This window comes from Dasypus novemcinctus, chromosome 1 (genome assembly GCF_030445035.2).
Source record: "Dasypus novemcinctus isolate mDasNov1 chromosome 1, mDasNov1.1.hap2, whole genome shotgun sequence".
Taxonomy (NCBI): domain Eukaryota; kingdom Metazoa; phylum Chordata; class Mammalia; order Cingulata; family Dasypodidae; genus Dasypus; species Dasypus novemcinctus.
The window spans coordinates 153255781-153268148 of record NC_080673.1 but is presented as its reverse complement, the minus strand read 5'-3'; the positions used below and the strand labels follow the sequence as shown (position 1 = coordinate 153268148).

General features: G+C 36.8%; 1 protein-coding gene across 4 annotated transcripts in view; it reads left to right on the top strand.

The window, feature by feature from the left end:
* The window catches only part of KIT (KIT proto-oncogene, receptor tyrosine kinase), an 80833-nt gene that overhangs the window by 34871 nt on the left and 33594 nt on the right, over window positions 1–12368 (top strand). For 2 of the 4 annotated variants that reach the window (XM_058298506.2, XM_058298498.2), the window contains exons 2-5: window positions 1124–1420; window positions 3962–4243; window positions 5292–5428; window positions 9467–9635. In XM_058298506.2, the coding sequence (XP_058154489.1) occupies window positions 1124–1420; window positions 3962–4243; window positions 5292–5428; window positions 9467–9635 (885 nt within the window). Of the gene's footprint in view, window positions 1–1123; window positions 1421–3961; window positions 4244–5291; window positions 5429–9463; window positions 9636–12368 lie in introns of all 4 variants that reach the window. The other 2 variants (XM_058298494.2, XM_058298501.2) reach the window with 1 other exon arrangement.

Sequence of the window (12368 nt, the reverse complement as noted above, 5' to 3'; positions counted from 1 at the left end):
GTCTACGTGGTCTCTATGATAAATCTCAGATATATCTGATATTTAGTGCTTGGTCTGGTCCCATCTTACTTTGCCAACTTAGTCTTACTTACCCTTACAAACTCCACAAGGAACCCTATCTTCCAGGCAGGCTAGCTTAAAAGGCCTCGTGTGCCATCCTCAGTGCCGCCAGCCCTTTCTTCATGCCCTCTCCTCCCCCTCCTCCACATCCTCCGATACTGTCAAGGTCCAGCCTATACCCTCCTTTTTCTTCAGCTTAATGCTAAATCTCCCAGCTGGGTTTTGCTTATCCTGGTCCTTAGCAACTCTTTAAGCTCCTGGAATGTGTATAAGAACCATGGGTGAACGTTTACATGGATTTTTTACCAGCATATAGCACAATGCCAGTTATAATTAATGAACAGATATTTGAGTAAATGAATGCATGGATGAATGAATGAATTGGCTGTTGTGAATTTTCTAAGGTTCAAGTTTCATATTCTGACTCTAAAGTTGGCATCCTTAAACTAATTTCCCCTTTTCTAAAACCATGAATCCCATTTAGGCATTGTGTTGATCAGGCTGAAACTCAGACAAATGATACGAAAGAGCTCATGGTCTGATCTTTCAAATGGGATTGTGACTTTCTGCCCTATTTGGTTGGCAGTTTATAAATAATTCTATCGATGAACACTGGCATTCTAAGGAGAATTACATAGAAATAACTGCTGAATTCACAGAGTTTAAGAAATAGCCAAGCTATATCATATACATTCTGCCAGGATGTCATGTGAATAGTTTTTTTTTCATAAGTTTGACCTTTTGTTTTTATTGTTTCTAAGCTTATGCCCATGCCATGGTCACGTCCATATTCAGAACGGAAACTGGACCCGGTTGCATGTTTAACTTAGAGAAGGCCATGGCATCCATCGTGTCATAGCACTCTTAGGATTAATTGAAGTTTGCACAAAGTAACTTAATTTTCTAAGTGGGCTTTAGATGGAATGGTCTTCCCAGCCATAAATAGTAGGCAGCTTTGTCCTATTTTTATTTACATAGAAGATGGAAATCGATATTGGGAGAAATGCTTTATTTTCTCTTCAAAGAAGATCATATTCGAAATGTTTCTCATTTTTCTTGGCAGGCTCTTCTCAACCATCTGTGAGTTCAGAGGAACTGTCTGCACCCTCCATCTATCCAGCAAAATCAGAGTTAATCATCAGTGCAGGCAAGGAGATTAGGCTGTTATGCACCGATCCAGGCTTTGTCAAATGGACTTTTCAGACCCCTCATCAAATGAGCGAGAGTAATAAGCACAGTGAAATGAGCGAGAGTAAGCACAGTGAATGGCTCACGGAGAAAGCGACTGCAACCAGCACAGGCAAATACACGTGCATCAATGAAGGCGGCTTGAGCAGTTCCATTTATGTGTTTGTTAGAGGTAAATGCGTGGCTTTCTTTGATGCTTTGCTTCGGAGAACTTACTATCCTGTTCTTAATTTGGGAAGGGGTATAGATGACTGGGCCATAGACAAAATATTACTGGCCGGGTCTAGAAGGCCTGAGCAATTTTTTCTTTGTTAGTTTTCCCCGTCTTTTAATAAACCTAGTACATGGTAGCTCTGGGTATACCCGGCTGAAGGTCCGGAAGGTCCCGGTACTCTTGCTAATGTGGTTGCAGTAGGTTTAGCTCGTTTGTCCTGATGCTTAGAGTAAACCCCAATTGTAAATTAGACCCCTCAGGAAAGCTGCATTTTAATGCCTTGAGATACTAATGTTTTACACTTAGTAGAAACGCTTCACGAAGCCAAATGATACCCTACAGGCCTAAACAAACCAACCCTTCAAAAGATTTGTCCCACTCTTAGGGAGTAAATTTGTGCAAAATAATGAGATCAGCTAAGCATCCCAGTAAATATTGGTTCAAAGATTATGACGTCTTAGACATGAAAGAGAAATATTATAGTTGGATTGCTATGTCTTCTTATTCAGTGATTCATCTGTGTTTAAACTTCTAATATCCTTGTCAAGAGTAGGGTATGCTGGTTTTATCTTTTTGCTGATACATATTAATAAATGGACAGCTTCAGAGGCATACCCAAGTCACAGGAGAAGAGAAACAGTCTGAGTTCTAGACCTGGGTTTGAACCTGGACTGGGGCTGTCATTGAAACAGACCAGAGGTAGGGACCTCATCCACAGTATTGTGGAAATCTGATGCATAAAATTATCCTAGATTGGAGGTTTACTAAGTAACTTCAAGAGGCTCCCTTTCTTGCTTTCTTTCTTTGGACTATATTTTCTGCATTGTCCTCAGGTAATTGTTGGTAGGGAGATAGAATTGTGTAAACTCTAGCATGCAATATCAAGGGTTAATAATGCTGATTTACATGTTGGTTATAAAGAAGGCTGCTGAGAAATTCACTGTGCCTCTCCTTAGTTATCAGCTGTCCTTTCATTGGTGGATAGTTGAAAAGAAATATACATAATAAGCCATAGCTTAGCCTTTGGGTGTGTATGGTTCCATAATTTAGAGCCAACACGTGTGCCATTCTTTGACATTCAAGAAGGTACTTCATACTTTTCAGGTGGTAATGAACTACAGTTCTAACAGGATGAGTAGACAACTGAATGAATGAGGAAAACTACCGTTATTAGCAAAATAGATCTCAAGCGCTCACTAACCTTCTACACAGGGAAGTCAGACTATACTTAAAATATTACTTGTTCAGGATGTTTGGATATTTAAGTAGTATAGGTGACAGAAATGAGACCCAACCCACCAAAGAATAGTAAAAAAAAAAAAAATCCAGCTATGACTGTAGTTCAACCAACATGAGTTAATTTATTTGCAGAATAAATGAATAAGGCAAGGAGGTATATAATTCATTTTGGGAAACTCTTTCAAAATTGGTCAAAATTAAATGATTAAAAAGAAGTATATTTCAATTATGTCAGTCATTTTAGTGGAACACCTGATTTCCAGATGTCAAAGGACATTTAAAAAAAAAATTTAAATGTAATCTCTTGTCAACCATACACGCATTATCATTACACAGTAGAGGGTGGCTGTGTATTGTGTATGCAGAATCAGTTTTGTCTTTGCTTATATGAGGTCCAGTCTGCCTGAGCCATTCCCGGTCTGTGACTGTGGCCCTGCCGTGGTTACTAATAGTGTCACCTTTCACACACAGTTGTCCTGGTTTGGAGAATAAACTATTTGCTGTAGCATTCCTGGGACCATGCATTTGAAATGGTTCGAATTGGCAGAAGTTGTATACATCATGTACCTTGAGGAATATGAGTAGAGTGAGATTTTCCTTTTTTTTTTTTTATACTGGATATCCTGCTAAAGCTTTCTAGATTGCTCTCAGAAGCTGAAATATCCAGGAGATGGAGACCTAGAATGCATTCCATACAGGGGTTTAGGTGAAAGCTTCTGGTGGGAATCATCAGATCGACTTATTCTTAGCTAATTCTTTTTGGAGTAACTGTTGTAATAAAATATTCTCAAGAGTTTTAAAAAATTTACTTATTTTTTTAAAACTACTTAGATTAAACAAACATCACATAAAAATTATTTCTCAAGAGTTTTAAGAGCTCAAACTTTGGTATTGGTTAGACCCGGGTTCGCCATTTCCTGGCCATGTCACGCTAGGAAGGTTGCCTAATGTTTTGAGTTTCAATTTTGTCATCTGTGAGATGGGATAATGATAGTACCTGCTAACAGGGGTATGTTGAGAATTAGGTTAACATGTGTAATATTACATACTTAGTGCTTGACACATGGAATATGTTTAGCCAATAAACTAGGATTTATTATTATAAGGATAAATTTTGTCCTTGCTGGCATAGAAAAAGTAAGTGGCCATTTGGGCCTCTAGGGCTTGTTATCGTGAAAGGCAACATTTGAAATGTTTCAAAAAATGTTTTCATTGCTTGTGACCAGCCATTCAAACTACTAACTTTTGGTATGCTTACAGATCCGAATCAGCTTTTCCTTGTGGGTCCGTTCCTGTATGGGAAGGAAGACAATGATAAAACAGTCCCCTGTCCTCTGACAGACCCAGAGGTGTCAGATTACTCCCTCAGGCATTGTGAGGGAAAACCTCTTCCAGAGGACTTGACTTTTGTGCCTGATCCCAAGGCCGGCATCTTAATCCAAAGCGTGAAGCGCAGCTATCATCGCCTTTGCTTACGGTGCTCTGCTGTCCGGGACGGCAAGTTGGTGCTGTCAGATAAATTCATCCTGAAAGTGAGGGCAGGTATGGGCCCTTTTCTTATTTTCTTCTTGGAGCATCCATTGATTCTAAGGAAGTCTTTCTCTCTTCTCATTGGTCCATCTTAATGTGTAGTAAATCAGGCGGCTTCAAAATAATGTCAAAATATTGTCAGCTTCTAGTGAATTCTCGACACTCCCATCCCCACCCAACCGTTTCATGATTTCATCCCATCTGCCTTTAGCTGAGGTGGGTGTGGATATGTCTGTCATAAACTGGCATTTAGACTTAACTGGGGGCAGTAGTTACCCCTGCTGCAGCGAGATACCCCACAGTTTCATAATTGCAAGAAGTATTACTTCCAAGAGAAACCCTTTGAGGGAAACATTATTTACATTATTTTTAAAAGATGAGCGTACAGATCATTCACTGATTTATTATTGATAGATGAATTGACTTTCTCCTCAGCTGGTTTCTTTTAATGTATTCTCAAACCATCTGTAATCTGTGAAAGTACCCACTGATTAATGGGCCTTATCTTTACTGTGGCATAATGTAGAAAATTTTGGTAGCTGGAAGGTAATCCAGGCTTTGGACCTTGGAGGTCATCTAATTCAACACCAGTTGGCATTCAGGTGCTGAATACAGATTCTCTTAAGGCTTTTGGAAGAGTATGCTTATTGAAATTAAAGAAAGCTTGATTATTTAAAACTTGGAATTTTCAGAAACAAGCCAGGTATTTTTTACTATGCTGTTTGTTTAAAAGAATATCCGAGATAGAGGTTAAAATGGCTTCACCATGCCAGGCTTCTTCCTGTTTTGAAAAAAGCATTGCCCAGAAGCATTATAATCCCAAAGTAGACATTCATATCTTTTTCATACAGTATTAATGAATTTACTTGAAGGGTGAAAGATGTAATTGCTGATGTCTTCAGATAGACAAGTATTGCAGGTAGGGTAGTTCCTTAACTTTGTCTTACTTTGTCATTTCTTTAAAAGATCAGAAAATAAGCTATGCACATTTGAAGAAAAATGGCAGGTTAAAATTTCATGGTGACAAATTATTTGAGGGCTGCATTTCTTTTTATTTTAGCCATCAAAACTGCGCCATTTGTCTCTGTGTCCAAAGCAAGCTATCTTCTTAGGGAGGGAGAAGAATTTGCTGTCATGTGCACAATAAAAGATGTGACCAGTTCTGTGAGCTCCATGTGGATGAAGGAAAATGGTCTGGTGAGTTAATTTTTTCTTCCATTGTTATAAATATATCGGTTTCTTTGCATGGGAGAACTTAAGGTTTTTTTATGTGTGTATCTGAAGTGAAACTGTCTCCATATATGTAGGTATGTACATTTATTATTAGTAACAAATGTCATTTTGTAAATTTATTCTGAGAAAGTTGAAAAGAACTTTTTGACTAGTTATTATGCTCTTTCTTTGAATGGTTTTAATAGGGAAATGTTAATGCATAAATACATTGATTTAAAGCTATAAATAATATTAATAACTGATTAAACCAGATTATTAAACATACTGGAACGAGTTGTCAATTTTTTTCCTTCCATCTTTAAAAGAAAAAAAAAGTTCTCAGGTATTTACCGGGAAGCTCTTCTCTCCCCACAAAATGGCCTATCCATTAAGTACTTTGTATTGAGAGATGGGTTTCTTTTTATATGGATCTGATTTCCTCCTTTGGGCCTAGTTACCTGAGATTAAGTTGCTAATGGTTTTCTGTTTAGTCACCATTAATAAAATGGTTATCTTTAACTTTTTGGACCTGTTTAGGCACTCCTTCACTTAACAAATGCATATTGCATGCCTGCTAGATGTCAGATACTGTGTTAAAATTAAATACATTTTAGCTGGTTATACTTGAAGTTGTTCCCTCATCCCCACCCCCTCAAAATGCTTCTATGAATAGTAAGGTCTTTAAAATGCCTAATATCATTCATATTTTATTTTAAAATTCCCATTGACCAAGTTTCCAGTAGTTTTTTGGAGTAATTTTGGCTATTTAGCTGGTTAGCTATCACAGTGGTTTTTCTTTATGTTGCATGCATAGATTACATTGGAAAAAAAGAAATACTGTATTTTGCTTCTTTCCCCTTCCTCCTGTCATGTATTCAACATTAGCAACTTCTTGCCTGTTTAAAGAATTTTTTGCTGAACAAGTAACCATAGTGATTAGCACAATGCTAAGGCATTTTGGTGGTATTCATGTAGTTCTGTGATGGATGATTCCTTGCAAATGATGCTTGCCATCGACTAGGAGAATGGATGTTACCATAGACTTGTTCTTTCAAACCAATGGCTCAGAAGAAGCAGGTTTTATTTTCCATATTTTACAACAATAACAACAATAGCTTCCATATGGATTTTTGGCTAGTCTTTCAGAACACAGTCTCATATTAATTGGCTTTCTATAATCCTTGATTTCGGTGGAGAGAACAATTTAGACTGTGTGTGTCTTTGGGTCTCTGTATAACTTGAGATGAGAAATTAAATTGCCCCAGGCAGTTTTGTTCTGAACCATTTTTCCCAGGAGCCCTGCATGCCATTCCCAATTAATCCACAGGCGCTAGTAGATAAGCCCTTAGTGTTTGGAGCTCTCTGGGGAAATCCCAGTGTGCCCCTCCAAGGGCTAAGAAAAACCAAATCACGTGCAAACAATATGTAATGTGTGACTTGCAGATGGGGCTCATGGCTCTGTGCCAAGGTTCTTCCATGAATCTTTTATTGATATCCTTTGGCTTAATCTGGAATGCTGTTAGCACTGTTAGCACTACCAATGTGTTTTAAAAATCCAGTGTTTGATTCTGACCAGATAAAATATAAGATGAACTCACAATGTAGTGTAGGGTCAAATGGAACTGTTTTTAAAGTTAAATTTTTACAATTATTTGCTGTTTGTTTTAACCTAAAAGAGTCTCAGTACTCGTAACTTGATTAACTTCTCTAATGCATAAATCCTTTTGTTTTTATTTGCTTTTATCTATGATCTTTGACATATCATAATGGGTATTTATATTGCATCACTTATGCAGAGCAGGTGCAGCTCAGTGGTTGAGCACCTGCTTCATATGTACGAGGCTCCACATTCACTCCCAGTACCTCCTAAAAAAAATACTGGGGGAGCGGGTATAGATACCTCTTTCCCATGTACAAAGTTCATTCCCTGGTACTTCTTAAAAAAAAAACAAAACAAAAAACTATTGCATCACTTATATAGCACCAAACTATTCCTTCTGGCACTGAGAAGTTCAGCTCTCCTTACTGTTCAAAGTTCTTGTAAGAACTAGTAGGACTACCATTGTCAGTGTGTCTTTGCAGAGAGGAAGACTGTGAAACTATAGGCTGGGAAAGGCCAGTGCAAAAATGTCATTTTACCTTGCTGTTGTGCCTCCTTAACAACTGAGCTTATGCAGTTTTTAAATGACAGATTTCTGCCAGTTATTAGAAGAATTTCTTAAAGGGGGTAGCTTCAAATCTGTATGTAATATTCCAAATTGAAAGGGCTTTTCAAGATACCCTTGTCCCCTCATGCCTTTTTACAAATAAAAGCTGAGACTTGAGGTATCTTTGACTTGCCCAGGATCTCACACACAGCTAGTTAACAGCAAGGCCAGTTCTTTTCCTTTTTATTTTGAAACATTCAGCTTTGGTAATGAATTTTTGGGAATGCGTATTTTAATGTAACAAAAATTCCAAAAATAAAATAGCATTAGGAAAAAGAGAAATCATTTGTTTTCCACCATCCTATGTAGCAGCCCTGTACAATAGAAAAGTAATTTGCACCTATTTCATTTTATATTTTCCACTAGGCACATTACAAAAAGTGGAAAGAAAGAGGTAAAATTAATTTGATAATATATTTTATATGGCCAAATATACCCCAAATATTATCAGTTTCATTATATAATATAAAATACTGAGATAGCATAGATAATGTTTTCATACTTAGCCACCAAAATCTTGTAGGTATTTTTTTCTTACAGTGCAACTCAGTTTGAACTAGCCACATTCCAAGTGCTGCTGCCATCTTGGATACATATTATCACATAATTGCAGTTTAATGGTACACTCTATTTTGCTTTTTAAGCAATAAACATTTTTCTTATTTTCACATATTCATAATTTTTATAGGTATCTGTACCTGGACTATATCTAGGTTATTTCTGAGTTTTCACTGCAGGAAACATCTTAGAGCTTCTGTTTTCTGTTGAGTTACTTCTTCAAGATGAATTTACTGGAGTTGATCACAGGGTATGAACTTACTGCCAAGTTGCTATTCTGGATTGTTCTAATTTACGTTACTGTCAGAATGGTCTAATTCTTAATAGGTTCACCATATCCTGATGGCGCAGATTGCCCTCCATCTTGTTCCATGTCAATATCAGCTCCTATATACTCTTTCTTTTTTTTCCAGTTGTTTCTTTTCCTTTGCAGTAGAAATGTATGCATATTACAGAAAATTTGGAAGATGCTGATAGCTACATTCTGCTTTCTTTAATCTATTTAGAAAGCTGGTGTAGGTTATAGGATGATTATACAGGAAATCTCTCCATGTCTTGTCTGCAGACAAGAGTGGATGGTAATATCACAAGGGTAAACTCACAACCCTTTCTCTTCAGCACATTTTTAATAATTTGGGGTCTTGTATACATTGTAAAACTCCTCTTTCATTAGTTGCTGAAACATCCCTGGTAGAACTGTTGGGTGAATTTCCAATTAGGTTAACTATGCTTTTATTTTGTGCTTATTTAAGTTGTGCTCTTATTTTTGTATCAGTGTTAATATTTAATATCAGTTAATAAAATAGAACATTATTATTAGCAATGTATTTTCTCTCAATCACTGGGATATTAGCACAGAAAATCCTGAACTATGTAACAAAAAGTACTGGTAAGACCTGAGTATTCCAAATCATACTGTAAAAAAATCAGCATTCTGTAATGCATAATAATTTGGAAAATGTTAGCATTGCAGAGAGTTTGGAATTGTGTATAGCATGTTTATTAAGAAATGCATTTTCATGTGTTTTTTACCAGTCTTTAATGAAGACTAACTTTCAATATAATCTTGTAATATGAAGTGTTCTAATGACAGACTTGTCATAATGCTTTATTATTTTTACTTAAGTAGTGTATAATGAATGCTAATATGGAAAAGTTAATTGCTGCTATTTTTAATTTATCTAGGAATGATTCTGAATATAAATTATATGGTAATCTTTGATTTTTTTTTTTTTAAACTTCCTTATGAAACCAGCAGATTAAAACCCAGGAACAACCCAAGAGCCGGCATCAGGGTGACTTCAGTTATGAACGCCAGGAAACTTTGACTATCAGCTCGGCAAGAGTTAATGATTCTGGAGTGTATATGTGTTATGCCAATAATACTTTTGGATCAGCAAATGTCACAACAACCTTGAAAGTAGTAGGTAAATATCTCTGTGGGAATGTATAAATTACTGGCACCAGTGAAAGAAAAAAATTACTAGATAGTTTCCTTTTTACGTAAATGGCTTGCTGAGCAGATTCTTAGAATTTTATTATCACTGAATGAATGAATGAAAATGTTCCTGGTAGCCTCTTCCAACTAGAGCACAGAAGCAAATTGTATCAATTTAATAGAGTGAAGTGGAAAGCTGTTATTGTAGTTGTTCAAACCTGTCACTCTCTGTGCGTCCCACTCTCCCCTCTTCGCCAAACAAACAAAAGTTGAGCTTTTTCAAAAATTCCAGTCCTGGCTGAATGACTCGAGTATGGAAATGAATGAGGATCCTTAGAGCCTGAAGTAGTTCTCTCGAGTCCTCTGGTGGGACCCCATGCCTTTTGATTACTTGTTTTGCCATTCGTTGACTTTAGTTCATTTGCGGCAGGCGGAGCTGAATTGGGACTCTCCTCCCCACTGCCTCCCTCCGCTTCACCCTATCCTCCAACCCTAAAGGTTGTAGCATAATCCTTCTCAAAGGAGGCCCACTGTGGGATGCGGTCTCGGGTTCTACAGCACATAAACTGGAACATGGCAATCTGTGCCCTTAATGCCAACATTGTCATAGCTGGTATGCACAATTGATTTAGCCTTGTCTTCCCTGCTCTCAAAATCTTACTGAATATTTATTTTGCAAGCATCTACTTGAAAAGAGAGCAGAGTATAGCAGGGTACTTGATAGTTTTGATTTACTGAAAATAATTATTTTAAAATTCCCTCCTACACGTTTTTGTCTTTCAGGCATTATTTGAATTTAATCTATTTTCTTGTCTTTTTTTAATGCAAATATTTTATTAGTACTTGACTTTGATTAAATACTTGTAGGGTTGTAAAATTCTTCATTATGAGCAATAATAAAGTGATGCAATATTTGTTTTCATTTCTCTCTCCTCTTCCCAACCTCCTCCCTCCAAAGTTTTCCAGTAATTTATGTATCAACATTAGAGATCTATGACATCCCACAATACTCTCATAATTTCGGTGTTTCTGCCCATGTCATAATGGAAAGTATCTCACCAGGGTGAACACAAAAGATGTTTTACTGACAGTTATAGAGTCAGCACACAGCAGAGTATGACTTTGTCCTTAAATGTGATTGTGAACCATTTATTAATTTGAATAGAAGGCTGTGCTTTTGAAATATTAAACTCTGTGAGTGCTAATTTGCTAAGTTGATTAGGGAGCGTGTTGATGTATCAGCTTTAGCTCCAGAAAGCAATTAGGAAGGATGGTTTGAGCATATTGTTGTATATAATCGGATTTTAAAAACCTATTCATCTATTTCCAAGAATATAATTGTGTAACTGGAAAGACTGTGACAGTGAAACCTGAAGCTAGTTGTGTATTGTTTTGGGAGTGGGTTCGTGTGGGACAGGAAGAGACAAAGAGTTAAGTGATTTCTTTAGGGACTGGGAGTAGGATTTGGATGTAGCATGGGGTGGTGGAGAAAACAAGGCTTTGGGATCACACCGACTGGATTTTGAATTGGGACTCTGCCACTTAACTCTCTAATGCAACTGAGAAACACAGCTAATTCTTAAGGCTGTGAAAAGAAGAAAAAGCAATAGGTTCTATGGAAGTGCCTGGCATAGAGTTTGTACTTGATGAAATGTTAATGCATCATCAGTTTCTTAATGTAGAAGTGCTTGAAAAATCATACTTTCTTGTAACAACCAGGTAGACTTCTTATGATTCTAATAATTCCTTCACTTCATGAATTTGAAGCTTTGTTCCACTGTAGGATATTAAACTATATTGAGCGAATTAGATTGCAGAAAACTCATGAGGAACTTAAGATGAGTATTTTATATATGGTGATTGTGAAAGAAGTAATTTCATTGCAAATACTCTTGTCTGAAATATTTGAATATTTTATATCTTCTAGTGTCTTAATTTATGACCTTGAGAATCTGAACATTTAATGTAGTTTTCCAAATGAAACATTTACTCCCTCAGATTAACCTAAATTAGGTTAAACAATGGACAGGAGGTAGCATTTATGATTTAAGTGTTAAAATAAGGTGGTGGTTTCTAGCTCCCTCCAGTTTATTAGGATGATTTTTCATTATCACCTAAAAAAATCCTTTTTAAATTGGTACATTGGACAAAGGGGACAGGAAGACTGTTTCTTAATGAATCTGTACGACACCAAAATCTACGATCACCTCAAGGGGCACTTCAGTATATTTAACTGGATAATTCCAAAGATAATACATGAAAATTTTAGATGTTATTAATTTTTATTATGGAAAAATATAAATAGAAGAATAAAATGAAAGTGCTTTCCAAATCTCATAATCCCATTAACTTGCCATAACTAACCATTTTTAGGATTTTGATATATTGCCTATATATATATTTTTAAAGATTTTATTTCATTTTTTATCCCCACCCCCCACCCTCCTTGCTGCTTGCTCACTGTCTGCTCTCTGAGTCCATTTGCTGCACATTCTTCTGTGTCTGCTTGTCTCCCTTTGTTGCGTCATCTTGCAGTGCCTGCTCTCCGCGGGCATGGGCCGGCAGCTCTCCTTGGGCGCAGGACAGCTTCCCTTCACAAGGAAGCCCTGGGAAGCGAACCCAGGGTCTCCCATATGGTAGACGGGAGCCCAATCGATTGAACCACATCTGTTCACCTATTGCCTATATTTTTTAATGCAATAATTTTAAAAACACAATTTTT